General features: G+C 43.9%; 1 protein-coding gene across 1 annotated transcript in view; it reads left to right on the top strand.

The window, feature by feature from the left end:
* LARS2 (leucyl-tRNA synthetase 2, mitochondrial) overlaps window positions 1–20,327 on the top strand; it is a 157,199-nt gene that overhangs the window by 67,496 nt on the left and 69,376 nt on the right. Inside the window, exons 8-9 of the mRNA XM_012770326.3 lie at window positions 14,680–14,787; window positions 17,208–17,367. Coding sequence (XP_012625780.3) covers window positions 14,680–14,787; window positions 17,208–17,367 — 268 coding nt within the window. The remainder of the gene's footprint in view (window positions 1–14,679; window positions 14,788–17,207; window positions 17,368–20,327) is intronic.

Here is a 20,327-nt window from a genome sequence, read left to right as displayed (position 1 = left end):
TCAATAACCTCTGATCACTGCAAAACTTTGTTGAATTAGAATTGCAGTATACCAACTCACAATACCAAGCCATATGGAACTGTGACCTTCCGTTTTCTCACCAAAAGACATGTCTCAAATGAGACTGTTTTCCCAATATAATTTATTCAGAATGCAGCAGAGAGTAGCATATGGATTTGGAGAAGTGCTCGTTAGTACTTGTTAACATGTGCCTTGCTCCTTTGAAGCACAGTGATATTGGGGACTGAATGAGGAGAGCAAAGCGGAGGGTGTTACTTTCTGTACCATCCCAGGCAGTGGGAGCCCCTATTTGCTGACAATTGGTGCCTACTACATTACCTGAAGGGATGCCAGGCCACCTCTTGGACCCGTGAGATGGTTCTGTTATAGGCATTGTTGGAAAGGCTACCTAATTAGCTATTTTGTTTTGACCTGTGCCTCTCGTTGGAAATGTAATAACCTAACTGAGGGACATTATTCTTTAAATTGTCAGCTGTGAATTTTCAGCTGTTCAGTGGAAATGGTTAGTTACCATGGTGATTCGCCTGGCTCTTGCTGAACTCCTGTGCAGATTTATCGAAGAAGTTGTCTTTGAGGTCAGCACTTGGTTTGCTCTGAAAATCAGGAGAAGAGGGAGAGCAAGACTTCATGAGGCCTACCAGAGAGCAATTGCTGTGGGGTGTGGGGCTGAGAGCAGAACAGAGACATCGGGGGGCTGTGCAGTACTGGGATACCTTGCAGATATGGCCTAGCCAAGAGTATATAGTTGATATATAAAAAGACATTAGAAGTATAGATGACATTAGAAAGTATAGATGACACCCTAGGACTAAGGAAAAAATAAAAATAGACTCACTTTAATGAAAAATAAAGGCAAGTCTGAGTGGTTCAAAAGGAGCTAAACTCAACATCTTTAAACTCAACACAATCCAGACCCCCTACAACGTTTTGTCTGCAGTGTCCATCATATTATTAAAAATTACTAGACTTGGGCCAGGCGCGGTGGCTGACACCTGTAGTCCCAGCACTCTAGGAAGCCGAGAAGGGGGGATCGCTTGAGCTCAGGAGTTCGAGACCAGCCTGAGCAAAAGTGAGACACTGTCTCTACTAAAAATAGAAAGAAATTAGCTGGACAACTAGAAATGCATAGAAAAAATTAGCTGGGCATGGTGGCTCATGCCTGTAGTCCCAGCTACTTGGGAGGCTGAGGCAGAAGGATTGCTAGAGTCTAGGAGTTAGAGGTTGCTGTGAGTTAGGCTGACGCCGTGGCACTCTAGCCCAGACAACAGAATAAGACTCTGTCTGAAAAAAAAAAAAATTACTAGACTTGGAAGGAAGTAGGAAATTATGATCCATAATCAAGAAAAAAAAAACAAAAAGAAGCATGCCACTAGAAATAGACCCTGATGTGACCAAGGTGTTGAAATTAGTCAACACTAATAAAACCAAATAAAATAAAACCAAATGCATCTATTAAGTAAATGGTCTGGGACTTAAAGGAAAAGATGGTCATAATGAGTGAATAGATGGGGAATCTCAGGAGAGAGTGGGAACTATTTTTTAAAATAAACCAACTGGAAATCAAGAACAGAAAAGTGGGCTGGGCACGGTGGCTCACGCCTGTAATCCTAGCACTCTGGGAGGCTGAGGTGGGAGGATTGCTCGAGGTCAGGAGTTCAAAACCAGCCTGAGCAAGAGCAAGACCCCGTCTCCACTAAAAATAGAAAGAAATTAGCCAAACAACTAAAAATAGAAAAAATTAGCCAGGCATGGTGGTGCGTGCCTGTAGTCCCAGCTACCTGGGAGGCTGAGGCAGGAGGATCACTTGAGCCCAAGAATTTGAGGTTGCTATGAGCAAGACTGATGCCATGGCACTCTAGCCCGAGCAACAGAGTGAGACTCTGTCTCAAAAAAAAAAAAAAAAAGAACAGAAAAGTGTAATATCTGAAATTAAAAATCTACTGATTGGGCTACAGAGGAATATATAAGGGTTAAGTAGACCATAAGGCTGGCAGAGAGCTTCCCCACACACCCATATAGGGAGTAGCATGTGTGGTGGCCCTAAACAGAAATGTATGGGATGGATTTCAGAAGCGGAAAGAATGACACTGTAGCTGAAACTGAAAGAGCCCAGGGGAGGGACTCAGGATAGGGCTGGAGAAGTGTTCAGGGGCTAGACCAGACAAGGCCTTTTAGGGCTTAAGGAATTTGAAATTTACCATAGGCAACCATCAAAGGGTTCTAAGGATGGGAACGACACAGTCAGGTTTGTGTTTTTATAACGCCATGGTGGAAGGCCAAGTGTTGATACAGAGAGAACAGTTAGAAGGCTGTGGCAGTGGTCCAGGCATGCAAAACTTGGACTTAGGTGGGACTAGTAGAGAGAAGTGAGTAGATTAGAAAAATATTCAGATGACACAATTCATAGTTTGGTGATATTAATATATTGCATGAGAATATGTAGGAGGTGGTGGCATCAAGGAGGAGCCTGGCTTGAACAGTAAGTAGATGGCTAAGACACTTCTGGGGATAGGGAGTCCTGGAACAGACATAGTCTTGGCCCTTTTGAGTTTGAGGTGGCCAAGAGACATTTGAGTAGACATAAAAATAATAGGTGCTTGGAAAAGTAGGTCCAAAACTTCAAAGAAGATCAAATGAGATGAGATAGAACATCTGCTTTAAAATCTGGTATGATACAAATAGTCTTGAATTAGTGAAGAGGTCCTGCTATCTAGATAAGGATGAGATTTTGAATCAGTTAGCAATGATTTCAGCTGCAAGCAACTGGAAACCCAAGTTATGGTGGCTTAAACAAATGGGAAGTTACTTTCCCCACATAACAAGTCCCAGTTGCTGGGACTGAACTGAGATAGGGTTCTGAGTTGGCATCTCAGTGGTGTTCTTGGCCTTTCCTTCCTGCATGTCACCTAATGGTTACAAGATGGCTGCTGCAGCTCCAGACATCACATCTCCATTCAAAACAAAAAGAAGCAGAAGGGCAGTGCAAGTGACTGTTCCTCTTATCTGGAAAGCAAGCGCTTTCCTAGAAACCCCCAGTAGAATTCCATTGATGTCCTATTAGTCCCAACTGTGTCATGTGGCCACCCCCAACTTCAAGGGAGACTAGAAAGGCAGGCTTGGGCTTCTGTGGCTGAGGTGGCTGGGGAAGAGAATGGGCACTGGGGGTTGGAATAGCCGGGGAGCTGTGCCTGCCACAGTTATCTTTAGAGCTTTGCATTTGCTTCTGGCTCAGCAGCTCTCAGGGCTGCCTCTGTGTCGCGGCTGTGGTCCGCATGACTATGAAGAAGCCCTCCTTTCATTCACTCGGCCTCCAGATTTTAAAGGCAATGTCTGATGCGAAAAGTACAGGGAACCCTGAAGGATAAAAATGCTTTATTAAGGCAGTTCTGTGATATATTTGATTTTTTTTTTCCTCTCATCTCCCACCCAGTCTTCCGAAGATTGTTTGCTTTGTGAAACGTTAAAAGTGATGTCAGCCACTCACTCTGTGAAAAAGAAAACCTGCAGTGGGAGTCTCTGAAGCACATGAGTTAGCCTTGGCAGAGGTGTGTGGGCGGGGTGCCGTGGGCGGCGCTGCTGAGCGAGAGCGAGGGCAGGAGGATGGGTTGCAGCCGTGTAGACAGCAAGCAAGGGGATTCGAGTGTGGTGGGACACCTCAGTTGCTGGCAGCAGGGTGACAATTGCAGGGACAGTCAGAGAGAGAGGGCCTCCCAGCTAAACCTTCCCAGCAGTTCTGTGTTTTTGGTTTGTCCTCCTGCCTCCAGCGGCCCCTGTGGGCTGCGGTGCAGGCCTCAGCCCCTGGGCACCGCGCACGTGCTTCTCTGGCACCAAAAGTTGGGCGCGGCCATGATGGTTATGTTTTCCATGTTTGCAAGTGATACTTGGCAACTGCTATAATGGGAACACAGTCTGTGGTCAGGGCTCCGGCCTTTATTTACACCATCTGACTTAGCCCTCACATTCATCCTGTGCGGGTTGCTGCTCGCTTCTCCCCATTTTACTGATGGGTAAGCTGAGGCTCACGCCGGTAACACGTGACAGCACTGGGGTTCAAATCCAAGTGCCTGAGGTCTCCTAACTGGCGGTCTCTACTGCTTCTCTGGTGGTCCGAATTCATGCGTTCCTTCCCGAGATGTTGCTGAGGGCCTGGCCAGCCCCCGGACTGCGTGCTAAGAGTACAAATGAGAGAAGTCGAGGTCCCTGCTCTTAAGGAGCTTAGAGGCTAGTGCTAGAGACAGTGGTGGACGTGAGCCGTCCCGACACAGCGGGATCCTGTCACACTGCAAGAGAGTGCAGGGGAGACGAGGAGGAGCAGCACCAGGTTTGCCCAGCGCTCCACGGAAGTGTCACCACGGAGGTGACGGAAGATGGGGAGTATAGCTTGTCTGCAAGGGAACATCTTGCTGCCTTCTAGACGTGCAGGAAACTTTACCCGTCACTAAGTGCTTCCAAGTCGGATTTCTGCTGGTGAGAAGCAGATGGGCAGTGGAGAGCTGTTATGAAATCGGTGGGAATGATTTCCCTGCCTCCTTTGTGCCCTTCCTCTCCTGATTTCACCTGTGAGCTTACAGGTAAAGCGGAGCTACCTTTACAGAACGCACTGGTCTTGTTCTAGCCTGCAGAGCAGGAAAACAGGGGGGCTGGAGGGTGGGAGGGAGGGAAGGGTAGGGCAGTTTGTGCCAGGAGCTCTTTGGGGTGATGGAGGAGGATGCTAGGGCAGAGAGACAGCCTCAGGGGAGCAGCGATGCAAGTGTCTAGCCTCCAAGAGTCACCTGCACTCTGGAGTGGAGACCCTTGGGACCGTTGGTCTAATTCTGAGGCCCCGGGTTGCTTATGAAAGCATTCGGCTGCCCCTGGAAATGGGGCCTATTTTAGCCCGCTTTCTGCTGCTACCCTCCCATCCTGTCTCAGCCCAGGAAGAGAGGCTGGCTCACAGTTAGCGCCAGGAAATGCCTCTGGGTAACAGCACCCCCTGTCACCCCTGTGCTGCTTGGGAAGCTTTGCAAAGCCATTGGTCAGGGAGGTTTGGTGGCCTGGTCCCTCTGCCCCAAGAAAGCTGCTCACACGCAGCGCCTCCTCCTTGTGTGCGCGCCGGCCTTTCCGCGGTGGGGGGCACACAAATGACATGTGGGCAGAAGAGGCAAAATGGCAGAACCTAGGGGAGCAAATGAGAAACATTTAACGAGCTGTCAGCTTCTCTGCAGAGCTCCGAGGACACAAGCCAGGGCTAGGGTTTAATGATGGTAATGCTTGGGTTTATCTACTACAAGGCTTTTCTCTTAAAAGCCTGTGGCTTTGAAGCTCTTATTGCATTCATCCCCGCTGTGCACCTCTGTGGCCAGTCAGGGCTGAGGGTGGCCTTATCCCTCCCCCTTTTAAAAAGTATTTTATTAGTTACTGAGTGGTAGGAGGCAGAGCCCGTACTGCACCCCTGAACGCTCAAACCAGTGCTGAACCGCACGCGCACAGCCCTCTGCCTCCTGCCAGAATCCCCGCTGGGTCCCTCTGGCTCTTTCGGAAACAGCAGGCTCTGCTCGCAGTCCCTGGGATCTGGTTTTGACTCCCTGTGTCACAAAACTGATTAATTGTTAAATTCTGCTCCTTCTCACGCGTTATCTCCTACTTCTGTGCTCTGTTTTCCCTACCTCTCCGGGTTCTTTTCTCTCCCGAGCTGTCCTAAATTGAACTCTATTCTTCTCCACCCTCAGCCTATGCTCTCAGCCCTCCTCAGGGTGCGCCCTGGCCAGGGGAGCCAGGGCCGAGGGGCACAGGTGGGAGCCGTTTCAGGGACAGCCAGCCCTCAGCCCCTCGGAAGTTCTTCTGGGAGTGGCACGGGGCAGGGGCGGGAGGGGAACAGAGTCGATAGGAAAGTAGGCAAGTGGAGGCTGGCAGTCGTCTGGCACTTCTTCCCAGGCCAGCAGGAGGCTGCCTCAAGTAGGGGCAAAGGGGACACTGCTGGGAGGAGGCAGCTGGCCGGCTCTCAGCAGGCCATCGAGAGAATTTCGGCCTGGAAAGGTCCCCTAGCCTTGGTGCAGGGCCGGGCCCCAGCTCTAGGATTTAGAAACCAATGGTGTTTCTAGATGATACAGAGTTAATACAGGTGGTTCGGTTTCCTGTCCCTAAATGCAGGACCTTCCTGCCTACCTCTGCAGTGTCCCCACCAATGCCTAATCACATCTGCAGGTGGTCTGTTAGGCTGATTCTCCGTGACCACTTTATTTCCCTTAGGCCTGAGCTCTTGGCCACACCCCACTGTCCTTCCCTGTCGGGCAGGAAAGACAGCTGTACCCGTGTACCCCTCTGGGTGCAGGAGAGGGAAGTGACCTTCTGAAGGAAATGCAGTCCCCAGATCAGCACACATGCGGAGCTGCTAGCAGGACGGGTTTTCATTCTTTGTTTCATTTCCAAGATGGAAGGAATGACTGCAAAGGGAAAATGGAAGAAATAATTTAATAGTATACTTCTTATGGTATATTGAGAATAAAATAAATTATAGATTTGATCAGGAAAAAATAAAGAGAACTAAACATATGTCTTGCTTTTAAACCCTGAGTAGCCTTTCTGAGCTCCTATTTTGGAGTCTCTAGGCCTTCTGCCTTCTTGCCTACACTCCATGGGAAGAAAGAGATTTATTTAGCCTCTTGTTGAGGGGTCTCAGGGCTTGCTAGGGAGGGCTGGTGAATGTCACTGTGAACCTCTTTAGCTTAGAGAATCATCTGACTCTTAAAGCTAGAAGAAACCTGAGAGGACATTTAGCTCAGGGTTCCCCACATTGAGCTAAGAGTCCCTGCCCTGATCTGGGCAACATAAACGCAAGCAAACAAACCCATCATATTTGCCTTTACTGCTGCTTGAAATTACAAAATCAATATGATGTCGAAAAACAAATTAAAATAAAGGAATAAGGCGTTGCTTTATTTCAAGCAGCCCACGTTCTGGCCTCCTCACTCCTCCCCAGGGGCTGACTGCCATCCCAAGGTGTGTGTCCCATCCCTGAAAATGACTGACCCAGCCCACGCCTCATTTCATAACCGAGGCACCCAAGCCCGGGGAAGAGCCAGTTCTGGTCCTGCTTTCTTTCCCCTGCTCTTGAGGACTAGTTCCCAAGCAACCAGGCATTTCTGAGAACCACGTGGGGACAGTAGACAGTCGGCCTGTGTTGCAGGAAGGCAAGGCATTAGCCACTTAGGAAACGCAGTAGGTACAGACAGAGGGCACAAATGGCCAGGTAATGGAAAGTGCGCTGATTAGAGGTTTTCTGGTTTGTTCTTGATGGGATTGGTTTGTTGGCCTCTCAGAGCTCGAGCTCTGTCGTGCTCTGCATCATTATTCTCTACTGCAAAACTCTGTCTTCACTGGGGGCCTTCTGAGTCTAGCTGGTGAGAGAACAGTGGGACGGATGCAGTGGCTGCCGCTGCTGTTAAAGAAGCAGCCAGTTATTAACAGAAACATACGTATCAATATTTTTTTAAAAGAAAGTGTTCTCTTACAGAAAGAAAGAGTCTTCTACGGCATCTTTCCATTTCTGTATGTATTGTGCTTACTATTCCAGAATGGCTAGCTTCGAGGGTCCCATTTGCTCCAGACAGAGATTTAATAGAGCTGTAATAAGTTGAGAACTCCATAGAAATGCACTCTGGTAGTTTAAAAAGAGTATATTAACAGCATGATCTTAACCATATAAAAATGTGTGTCCAGGCACACATACTCATACTACATTTTAATCTATCCTGACACACAATTAGTTTTAAATTAAATGTACCACTAAGAAAGAAAAATGCTGTCAGTCAGTTGTAAGATACCGTTGATGGTAAGATGTGTCCCAGTTTCAGAACTTGTGGGAAAAAATGTGCATCTTCAAATCAATGGAAGACAGGATATAAGTAGGATAGAAGGATATAGAACAGTCATTTACCAGGGTGCTTAAATTAATTATGGATAATTGTTATTTTTCTTCATCCCTCTGTCCTTTCCAGGTTTTTCATGAAAAGATTAGTATCATTTTGATAATCATAAGGGAAAACAGCATGATATCAGGGTGATGTCATCATTTATTTACACATCATCTTTAGGCCTGAGTGCCTTGGAAAGGGATGGATGATCTTATATTCTTGGGAGTTTCATTTATGGGCAGGCTTCCAACGTGAAGATAATTGAGCAGAATGTCTACTAGGACTGCTGTTACCATTTTCTTTTTCAGCATTAGACCAACAGAAGCTCTCAGTCTTGCCCCTAAGACTCCTCTTTCCTGGAACAAAACTACCTTTTCAGGGGACTAGTGCCACAGATTGGGCTGAAGATGATTTTCAAGTTGTAGCTATTTAATTACTCCCTCTCCCAGGGCTGCAGTGACAGCCTCTCTTTTGTCCTGTGGACCCAGGGGACAGGCAGGGAGGTGACAAAGTGGCCTCTGGGAATCAGAAACAGTCTCATCAGACAGGTGGCTTTGTAGTTAGGAGAGTTCAGTCTATCATCTGCATTCTTAGGAATGTGGTGGTGACATTCCAGAACCTGTCGTCACCATCTTGGAAGTCAGTGGAATTAGAACTGTTCTGCTGCTGAAAAGTTAGGGTTGCCAGGGTGGGGGAGGGGAGAGAAGACTAATAAGTGGTATACATGTATCCTTGAGCGGATATATGCATAAGAGATTAGCCAAATTGGCCACCACCTTAGCTTCCTGGTTCCCACATCCTTTACTGCATCCTTTCCCACAGAGCATGCACATGGGCCATGCAGTGAAGGGCCCAGGAAGCGCATTCTTCTTTCCAGCATCAGCAACAGTGTTTATGTATGTAAGAGTCCTTTTATTGGAAGCTATTTTATAGCAGTTGCTTTGTCCCTCTCTTTCGCCTAGCTCTGAGAGTATGCTTGATGCATGTGTGGGCTGCTTGGTGCCTCTTTTGTTCTTGCCCCTGAGGTCCCTGAATTCACACCTTGTTGGCAAGTTATATACCATTAGCAGGTGCCCTGCTCAGAACTCATTGTTTCCCTGCTGGGTTCACAGCACCTTCCCTGGAATCCATAGTCTTAGATAGCACAGTTGTATTTGTAAATAAATGTCTTGCATTGAGATGCCACAACAAATGGATTTTCTAGAAATACATACCACATTTCAGAGAGAAGTTGAAGTAGGCCTATCATAGAGAGACTTTTATGTTTACTTGTTTGCCATTTCTTCTCAAAATCCAAACAATGTAGATGTCACACCAAATGAGTTTTTTAGCCTACAAATCTTCATGCATAATTTCATGCCAGAGTCAAAGTTGGAGAGGGGGACTTTACAGTGTAAGAGAAAGTTTATTCTGTTAGAATATTCTAGAGGGGATATCTGCATTTTTAAACATCTTGGTGCCTTCAGAATTGGTTTTTCTTCATTAGAACTCAAATATATATCATGTTGTTAAAGTGATTGCATCGAAATTTTTCTAAAAAAAAGAGAGTAAAGAAATCTTGGCAACAAAAATTAGTTTAGAAAAATATATACAAATTATAATTCAAAAATAATTGCTAATCAAATCATACTGATTCAGAAGTATGCTAAGTATTAAGCTTTTAAAAAAGTATACATTTTAGCTGAGTGCAGTGGCTCGCACCCATAATCCCAGTACTTTGGGAGGCCAAAGAAGGAGGATCACTTGAGGTCAGGAGTTCAAGACCAACTTGGGCAATGTATCGAGACCCCATCTCTACAAAAAAAATTTAAAAATTAATTGGGCATGGTGGTGAGTGCCTGTAGTCTTAATTACTTGGAAAGCTGAGATGAGAAGATTGTTCAAGTACAGGATTCGGAGGCAGCAATGAGCTATGATCCCACCACTGCACTCCATCCAGCCTGGGTGACAGAGCAAGACCCTATCTCTAAAAAAAAAAAAAAAAAAGTACATTTTAATATTTTAATTAAATGCTATCATTAAATCTTGCCTCTTCCATTCTGTCTCAAATCTGTGTTCAGCTCTTAAGGTTCTTGTTTCTCAACTCTCCACTTGTTTTAAAAGGCCTGTACTTCTCAGTTTGCTTAAACTTCTTTTTTTTTTTTTTTGCAGGATCTTCTAAAACGTATCATGTTGTTTAAGCCACTTCTAGAATTGTCATTTGTGGTCGTGTTACACCTTGTTATTCATGCTTTAGCTCATGCACATCTTCTCTTGGGCTGTATGGATTTATTCCTAACATTATTTCTGCTTCTTTGAAGAGAGAGTCAGCTTAGCCGTGTTATATTTAATCCTCTTTTTATCCCCAGCTTTTTAATTTTTCTCTTTCTTATATCTTATATCACTATAACCTTTTTGATTGGATGGTGCTTCCAGCCATCTCTTGTTGGTGCATATTCTTAAATGCTGACTCATATTCAGACCCATTAATCTGCAGTTCTGTTAAAACATCTTCATTCTGGTGGTGTACCCATAGAGCAACAGTGATTGTCTTTTTTCAGACCCATCCTGGCAAAAATGATTCTATGACCCCTTTGCAAACCTCACTACTTCTATATAAGCTAAATAATAACCACAGGGAGACTTTACAATTTTACTCCAGATGACTATTAACTACGGTAATTCTTTGTCAAAATTGAATGAGAAACCCACTTACATTATTAATTCCTAGTCTTTGCATCTGGAAGAAGTATCTTTTGTTTAATTTACTTAGAGATACCTGATAACTGAGCCCAGGGGTCCCAGAACAATCAGATCTGGAGAATTCATTATCTTGCATCTGCTGCTGACTAATTCAGTGAGTTTAGGGAAATCACATGACCTCTCAGAAGCCCATTTTTTAATTGATTAAATGAGAGGCATTGAATAAATTAATGGTTTTCAAATTGTGCCCAAACCTTGGCAATCGATAGGAAGGAATTAGAGGAGAGAGAGGTCCTCTTTTCAACTCCTATGTATTGGGTTCCCTTGGATTTTATTTGAAAGGGGCTTCATAGCACTTTTAGAAAGAGTCTAAAAACCTGCTCTTTCCCTAAGGTGTTTGTATTCTGTGAGCCAGTAGGATTTCTATAAGTTGAGGTTGGCCAGGGTAGGGAAGAGAGGCACCACCAACCCTGTCTGCCAGATGTAAGGACATGAAATGAGATGAATACCATCTACTGTCACAGTGATCGCAACACCAAAAGAAAAAAACAGGAAGGATGTAATCTCAACAAAAGCAAACAAAAACAACTCTTCAGATTGAACAGTTGCAGCACTAGAACTACTCGCATCGTTCTTGTTCTGGAGGACCCTTGGTCTGGGCCGGCCCAGGGAGGAGGGATGGGTTGTTAGGAGCTGTTGGGCGGGGTGCACTCTAAGCCCTGTTCATCAAAAACTGTCATGAATAGTGTGTTTATTATACAGTGGGGACTAAAAAGAGCTTGCTTCGAGATGTTGATTTCATTTGGTTAATTTTAAAAATCTCTTTTGGTTTTTAAAAATATTCATAGATTTGGTTAGGTTTTAAGCAGGCATTTCCCCAGAATTAACATATAAAAACATTCATATTTCATCCTATCTGAATCTTTTGTCCTCATCAAGATCTGACTATTTTAAGCAAAGCACCCCCACAAGAAATTTTTCAGCCTTGACAATTCAATCTAGAAGAAAAAACACAATGAGAGGGCTCATGTATTTACTCGTGGCTCAGTAATGCAGGGGGAGGAAGGGATGTACAAGTGCTGTCAGGATGAGATCCAGTCAACGCTGAATTTCCTGTGGCTAGGAAGGATAGAGTGGGAGATGGAGCTAATCTTCAGATCATATAATGAGGGTTTTATATGATGGAAAGATACCAGATCCCATCAGACCACATATGGGTTTGCTTGGAATTTAAATGGAATCTCATTGGTCTTTGGAGAGGAAAAGCTGTGGATCATTTTCAGAGTTTATAATGTACTAATTATGTGCTTATTGACATTTAAGACCCCCTACTCGCTCCAAAAATTGAATAGCATTTTAGAGTACATAATTTTATCAGAAGATTAATGGTTTATTAACATATTATATTAATATATTTAAGATTTTATACTTTTGCTACAATGATATGATATCAAGGCAGTACAATATCAGCTTATATATATATCAGGATATTGAAACTTTTATAATCCATTGATAATGAATTAAGAAACTTGCAAACAACATAAAGTTACTCTGGTTAATTGAAGCCAAAAAGGAACAGATCAGAAGACAATCGGGTTATTCACAGTTGGCTGACAGGCTGTACATCCAAGCTCAGGCAGGAATTAGGGGAGAACAAGGGCACAACCAAGATCTTTCCCCCAAAATGGTCTATTTAAGCCATGGCTGCCCTTGGGACCAGCATTGCAGCCTCTCAGTTCTGGTGTGGCACTTAAACCAGTTGATCCTCTGCCTCTGGGCCACCCCATCATATTCTGAGACTATACTGAGGCTATGATTGGTTATACTCTTTAGCTTTGTCAGGGAGGGGAAGGGGATGGGGTAGCAAATCTATCCCCTTTTAAGCTTCCAAAGTTGGTGGTGGAGCCCTGCTGCTCACCCGTCTTGCAGTTCTCCCCTGAGAAAGAAGGGACTTCAGGTGCTGGGCGGCCAAAACAATTGGAGTTCATGGTGTCCTTGGGGACAAGTTATCAGGAAGGTGTATTATAGTTGAATGAGGGCTGAATAATGAAACAAGGGACTTGAGGTTTTGGCCTGGCTCCAGTTAGCTAAGTGGTGTCGGTCAGATTGCTAAATCTCGCTGGGCCTGTGTATTCTTATTTATAAAGACAGGAGATTGTGATGACAACCTCAGCCCTATGGCTCCAAGCCCAGAGTCTTCCTTCTAGGAATAAAACAAAAATATAAATAAGATACCAGAAGCAGACAAATCTCTATTAAGTGCCTCTCTGAAGTATAGATATGGAAAGCTGACTGTAAGTACTGGTGTTAGAAAGCAGTGATTGCGTAGTAGAGTATAAGACTGAATATGGACTCAGGAGTCAGCTACACCCTGCTTTAAGTGCTGCTTCCACAGTTCTACCCCATACTTTTGGGGAAAATTTCTGAGACTCATTTCCTCTTCTGGGAGATAGAGATACTACTACTTGACTTGTGACCTTGTTGTGAAGATTAAATGAGGCAACATACATAAAAGTGCCTGGTACTTAGGAAGTATTCCACAAAGGTTGTTACTTCCCTTCCTAGGTGCTTAGGGACTGGTTCTGTGGTACATCTCTCTGATCTTCTCCCTGGAGTAGAGGGAATTAAATGAGAATTTAATGAGCATTTGCCCAAGACCAGGCACAGTTCTAGACTCTGGGCCAGGCCCTCTATGGAATATAAAGAAAAATCAGAGTTTGCAGTTGAGTGATAGGTATCACAGGCCAACATTTCTCTATGCCATACTCTCTGAATTCAGATCAGGAGCACTGTGGGATTAAAAGTTGTGATCTACACAATACCAACCTTCACAGTAATTTTTTGTTTTGTTTCATATTTTACTATAAAATGAATAAAATACAGATAACCATGTGAAATAAATATGTAACTGATTAAATTATTTTATAGCAACTATGTGCATAGATATATGACAGGTATGGAAAATGCTCTGTTTTTTAATCACATGTTAGAATAAGAATCTTTGTGCTATAGCAAAAAGAACACTGTTCATAAAATCTGGTTTCTAGTCCTGGCTCATCGATTCCTGTGACCTTGTGTGAGCCACATAACCTCTCACTACAGAAATTCACTCATCTGAAAATGATCTACCTTACCAGATTGTGTGAGAAGACATATGTGTAAAAGCACTTTATGAATTATAAAACACTAGACAAAAAGATCAGCTTGGGCAACATAGCGAGACCCTATCTCTGCAAAAAATTTTATAATTAGCCAGACATGGTGGTGCATACCTGTCATCTCAACTACTTGGGAGGCTAAGGCGGGAAGATCACTTAAGCCCAGGAGTTGGAGGCCGTAGTGAGCTATGCATTCCACCACTGCATTCCAGCCTGAGGAATGGAGCAACACCTTGCCAGAGAGAGAGAGAGAGAGAGATAGGAATCTTCACATTACAAATGTATAATTTACTTTTAATTTCATCTGTTGAAAAACATGTCTCATCATCAAGTAAAGACTGGCATGTGCTTGAGGCCATAGAGAATAATTTCTAGAAAAACTTCCCATATAAAGGAATTTAGGATTAAAAGTAGAAAAATTAAAATGAAAACCAATAATGTGTTTCTAATAGCAAAAGTTTACACAAATGAATGCAATCTTTTCCTTATACAAATTTTTGTTTTTTAAAAGCAGAGCTATAATTTATAATAGCCTTTATATTGTATCATTGAATTTTGGAACACCCATGAATGGCATATCTTAGAGTTCAAAAATTCATGAACTTGAATTTAATTTTGTTAGTTCCCAGACTGTGGGAGAGAATGCACTAAACACATTTGCCAAAGCTGTGAATTGTGATCTTTCCTTGATAATCTTTTCTCCATGAAACCCTGGCCTACTCAGAATAGAGAAGTCAGTTAAACCCATCTCATGGAGTTTGAGTCATAATGAGCACTTCTATTTCTAACCCATGCTGCCCTCCTCTGACTTGGCCTGGCACTCTTCTCATGTCCCCACTTCTCCTACTTTCACAAGACCCAGATCATTTGCTTTCTCTTAAATAAGCTCTGTTCTTCACTTCTCTTTTCTCCTTTCATTCCCACAGGCCATGCAGGATGCGTTGGCAGACCTTCCAGAATGGTACGGAATAAAAGGCATGCAGGCCCACTGGATCGGGGAGTGTGTGGGCTGCCATCTGGACTTCACATTAAAGGTGATCAAGCAGTAGCTCTAACAATTCATGCTTTTGAATCTCCCGCATTTGGGACTCATGGACTAAACTGGCAACTGGGGGCTCTACAACAGCACTGTCCAGTAGAAAGCTTTAATTTTCTAGTAGCCATATTTTTTTTAAATATGCAAATATGCAAAGAAACAGGTGAGATTCGTTTTAATAACATTACTATATTTAACCCATTATATCCAAAATATTGTTTTAAAATGGGATCAATAAAAAAAGGTTTATTAAAGAAATAGTTTACACTCTTGTTTTAGTACAGTCTTCAAAATTCACTGTACCCTACAGTTATAGCACATACTAGCCACATGTCAAATACTTCCTAGCCACATATTGCTGCCGGCTACCATATTGGACAGTGCAGATACAGAGGGTCTTCTGGGGGTCCATGAATTCCTTGAAATTATGTTCAAAATGTTGGGGTAGGCATTTTCCTGAGCAGTGGGTCCATAGCTGTCATTGTATTCTGAAAGGTGTCCATGTCACAAAGCAAGTGAAAAGCCAAGAGAGCAGAGGCTAATTGTAACACCCTGTCTAGACTAGGCAGACTGAGAGCTGTTAAGGAGTATGTTCCAGACTGCTGTGTAAGCACTGCTGAAAGTTAACAACATAAGGCCCAGCTATGCTGGGAAGTGCCCCTAAAACTTTTCTCTTTGCCTCTACTGACTAGAGAGTTGTTCTTATAGCCATTTCTCACCTGGCGGTTCTTTGTTATCCTTCTGATTTCTCCTTTTCTCATCAAGAATTTTGTGCTCTATTTATTTAGCCCACCCTTACCTTAGTCCCCATCAAAACCTTCAGAGGAGGAAACAGCAGCCAAGACACAAAGTTGGCTTACCTTTCTAGACTCTTCTCTACTGACAACTATACCTGGTGTTGAGCACCTGCTGCTTGCCACTGAGCTCATAATTCCCTGTGGAGTGTCCACAGAAGTGATCCAACTCTCTCCAGCTACTGACATGGGAAGCTTCCTGTAAGGGAGCATATACTTTGGAAATCTTTCAACACCAAGCCTTGGACTGAGCTTTTCCTCTTCTTGCTTTCTTGAGAAGATGGCATGAAATTCAGTCCAGCCATGACTTTTGTTCAGACTTGCAGGGGCCTCTGCATTAGCCTGGGTCTGGTCCTCATATTGAAGGTCTTTGCTTCTTAGCCAGCAGTAGGGATGTGGGGCTCTGAGCCTCTTGGCTGCTGTGCATGGAGAGTCTTCTACACTCTCTCCCTTGACTAACGTTTCATTGTGAAAATGTTTTCACCTTCATGGACACACCTGAAAATGAGATGGAGCAACATGCTGTCTCAGTGGGGGGGAAACATTCTCAGTCCTGCAGGGGCCATGTGGCTATGCCTCCATGTCCCCAATCCTGGCTCTGTAGATGATGCCTAATTGGCACTTGGGCCATGTAGCAGACTGACTTTTAGTTCATTGACACTCTGTCAATGTGTTTGAATAAATGCATAAAGGAAGTAGCACCTGTCCTCTCTGCGTCCTCTATTTCTGTCACATAATTGGCACTCAGTTGATGCCTCTTATGTATGCTTCTTCCTTGAAAGGTATTTTAACCAACTCCATTGTGAGCTCGGCCCAGGCTATCCTTTCATCCTCTCTTTAAGCCAGTAATAACTTCAACAACTTTTTATTTTTGTTAGAAAAGTAGATGCATTATTTATTTATTTATTTAGAGACAGAGTCTCACTCTGTTGCCCAGGCTAGAGTGCAGTGGCATCAGCCTAGCTCACAGCAACCTCTAACTCCTAGGCTCCAGTGATCCTCCTGCCTCGGCCTCCCGAGTAGCTGGGACTACAGGCATGCGCCACCATGCCCAGCTAATTTTTTCTATATATTTTTAGTTGGCCAATTAATTTCTTTCTATTTTTAGTAGAGACGGGGTCTCGCTCTTGCTCAGTCTGATTTCGAACTCCTGACCTTGAGCCATCCTCCCGCCTTGGCCTCCCAGAGTGCTAGGATTACAGGCATGAGCCACTGCGCCTGGCTGATGCCTTTATTTTTTTACTGTACCCTTAAATCCTTGAGGACAATATAGCTCCTTTCTCAGGACAGAAACAATACAACACTGATAGTTATTTTTGATTTGTCAGTGTGCTTGAATAAAGCCTTCTGAGCATGCTTTGACCACCTTCCATTTGGGACCGCGTGCACACTAAGTAATGGGCCCTGGGAAGGGCTTCTGAGACAGGAGCCCTGGTCATCTTCCCTCCTGCCCTTCTCAGTCCCTGCTGGGCACCATATCGTTATCTGCAGCCCTGGTCCAGTGGTCAGAAGCTGTTGTCAAGGTTTGCAAATGAGGAGGGAAGGGGAAGGTGACATAGTTGGGGAGGGACACAACCCAAAGGGAGAGCTAATAAATGAAATAACTCTTCTCTCCTCCTGCCAGGTTGATGGGCAAGTCACAGGAGAACAGCTGACCGCCTACACAGCCACCCCCGAGGCCGTTTACGGCACTTCCCACGTGGCCATCTCCCCCGGTCACAGACTCTTACACGGGGACAGCTCTCTGAAGGAAGCCTTTCGGAAGGCACTTGTCCCTGGCAAAGGTGAGCTGGCAGTGAAGGATGGGGCAATAGGATTGTTTCCTTACAGTGGACGGTGATTCAGAGTTCCCAGTCCCTCGCATGTGTCATCGTATGTGGTTTGTTCTTCACCTTAGCCTTATGTTTTATTTTTTTTATTTTGGAACATGGAGGATAAAAATGAGCTCTGAAAACATTAAGTTGCCTTCCTCTGGTTTCACTGTGAGTTTCTATTTTGTCTGCATCTTGCTTCTGATTGAAAGCTCAGCTCTCTCCCTTTCGATATAATCTAAATTTAAAGTGCTTTTCTGGTGGGAATAGAATCTCCTCCTTAATTTATAATTCTGCCATCAAATAAAACTACATCAACAGGGACTAGAAAGAAGCCAGTGAGAATTAGAGAAAACTTTTCCAACAACTTAATTTTATTTTAAGGAATTCATATGGTCATCAGAGCAGGCAGAGTCCTCAGTACGGGTCTTTCACAGCTCTGCTTTATGCCTGGGTCCAGCTGACCTGGAAGTAGCATATCAAGTTGTAACTGGTCCATGAAGACTTGGGGAGTGCTTATGTGTTCGTCAGGATTCTGTGGTTGCAAGCAATAGAATCCATCTCTGGCTAACCCAGAGGAAAAGGGGAACACGCGAGAAGGCTGTGGGGAAGCTTGCTGACTAGAGGAATAGCTGAAAAACCTGTCTGGAAGAGGACTGGGCAGCACTGAGGGTTTGGGGAGCAGGAAGTAACAGTGCCTTGAGGGCCACTATAAGAGTAAATCTGCTCTAACCTGCCTTCAGTACTTGCAGCACTTGTTTCAAGGTGTCTGATCAGTGCAGCTGGGGCCCTTGGCCTTTTTCTTGGCCGAGTGAAGGCCAGGCAACGACCTTGATGGATCACCAGGACTGTAACCAGTGAAGGAAGGGTAGTTCTCGAAAACAAACTTAGGGGCTCTCAGCAGAGGAAATTGGATATGGAGTCTAGGTAGGTAAAAGGAGGTCCATTATCAGTTTAGAAATAGGTCTCTGGCTGGGCACGGTGGCTCACGCCTGTAATCCTAACATTTTGGGAGGCCAAGGCGGGTGGATTTCTCGAGGTCAGGAGTTCAAAACCAGCCTGAGCAAGAGCGAGACCCCGTCTCTACTATAAATAGAAAGAAATTAATTGGCCAACTAAAAATGTATAGAAAAAATGAGCTGGGCATGGTGGCGCATGCCTGTAGTCCCAGCCACTCGGGAGGCCGAGGCAGAAGGATCACTTGAGGCCAGGAGTTTGAGGTTGCTATGAGCTAGGCTGAGGCCACAGCACTCACTCTAGCCTAGGCAACAAAGTGAGACTCTGTCTCAAAAAAAAAAAAGAAAAGAAAAGAAAAAGAAATAGGTCTCTGGAGTAATTTAAATATTCCTACAAAAATCTCATCTCTGTTCTCTTTCATAGATAATAAACATCATCCCAAAGTACACAATCTGAATTATTGGAGTCTGAAATGCACAGTGTCCCTTTGTATAAAGAAAAATTTTGTAAAATTTTATAATAATTATTTTGTAAATAAAGATACATATAGGCCCAGCATGGTGGCTCACACCTATAATCCTAGCACTCTGGGAGGCCGAGGCAGGCAGATCGTTTGAGCTCAGGAGTTTGAGACCAGCCTGAGCAAGAGCGAGACCCCGTCTCTACTATAAACAGAAAGAATTAATTGGCCAACTAATATATATAGAAAAAATTAGCCAGACATGGTGGCGCATGCCTGTAGTCCCAGCTACTCGGGAGGCTGAGGCAGAAGGATTGCTTGAGCCCAGGAGTTTGAGGTTGCTGTGAGCTGGGCTGATGCCACAGCACTCGGCATTCTAGCCCGGGCAACAGAGTCAGACTCTGTCTGGGGGGGGGGGGGAGATACATTTAGCTACAATTTCCCATTTTACCCATGTATGGCAACTTTTGGGACACCTCTATTATTATTTGACTAACAAAAATGTTTTGGATGGTGATATGAACTTGCCATTTTCGAGATAACCTGAATGAAACATTTCCTGATACCAGGTTGGAGAGAGAGAGAGACAATGTCATCCAAATTCCCTCTGCTTAAAACTTCCAAATGTTCACTTAGAGTATTAAAGCCAGATTCAAATTAGGTAGCGCTTCCCAAGAGGCTGCTGTGCACTCTCTTGGGGGTACATAGATGAGCCCTTCAGTCTTAACTGTGAATGCTCCTGGGGGTCAGAACAGAGGACAGCCAGATGCACACGTCATTTGCCCCACACAAGGCAGGTGTCATCTGTTGGTTTCACCTCTTTTTGTTATCTTTCGGAACAGAGAAAAGACTCTTTTGAGTTAAAATTTCAGTGTATGCCTATAAAGCCCAATACCACTCTCTCAGGTTCTGTATTTACTCAAAAGAAAGATTAGATTCTTTTCAACTGTTTAGTTTAAAGGGAAACCTCAACAGTTTTTACTCTCATGAGCAATTTGAGATTCCTTGAGGGCTATAATGGTTGAATAATATGCAAAATTGAAAGACTAAAAAATGTAAATGTATAGACCTCACATTTTTTCTTATGGTTAATTTGGGGACACAAATTAAAATTAAGTAATATTAAGAGGAGATTAACGAGCTAATAAATTATAAAAGATAGAGTTCCTGAGACGAAAGGCACTGTATAAATTCAGAACATTTTCATATGTAAGAAATGGAGAAATTATTTCATTTTCTACAAATAGCATGGTTTTCATGACCACATGAGTATCAGCACACCTGACTTGGCCTGGTCATTCGTTTTGGCATCTTTAGTGCCAAGTGTAATGTTCCATTTGGAATGGCTCATTAGCTACTTTCTCCCCTCTTTTTAATAATGTCTGAAATAATTCCAAATGGATCATTATACTTGGCACTGAATTTTTCCAGTTCCAATTTTCAGAGTAAAAATATTCTTTTTGCAGATGTCAGTTTATTCAGAGTCTCTAGATTAATTTGCATGAGTCCCTGGATT

The sequence above is a fragment of the Microcebus murinus genome, chromosome 1, assembly GCF_040939455.1.
Source record: "Microcebus murinus isolate Inina chromosome 1, M.murinus_Inina_mat1.0, whole genome shotgun sequence".
Classification (NCBI taxonomy): Eukaryota; Metazoa; Chordata; class Mammalia; order Primates; family Cheirogaleidae; genus Microcebus; species Microcebus murinus.
Note: the sequence above shows the minus strand (reverse complement) of the source record. Positions and strands in the feature narration are given on the sequence as shown.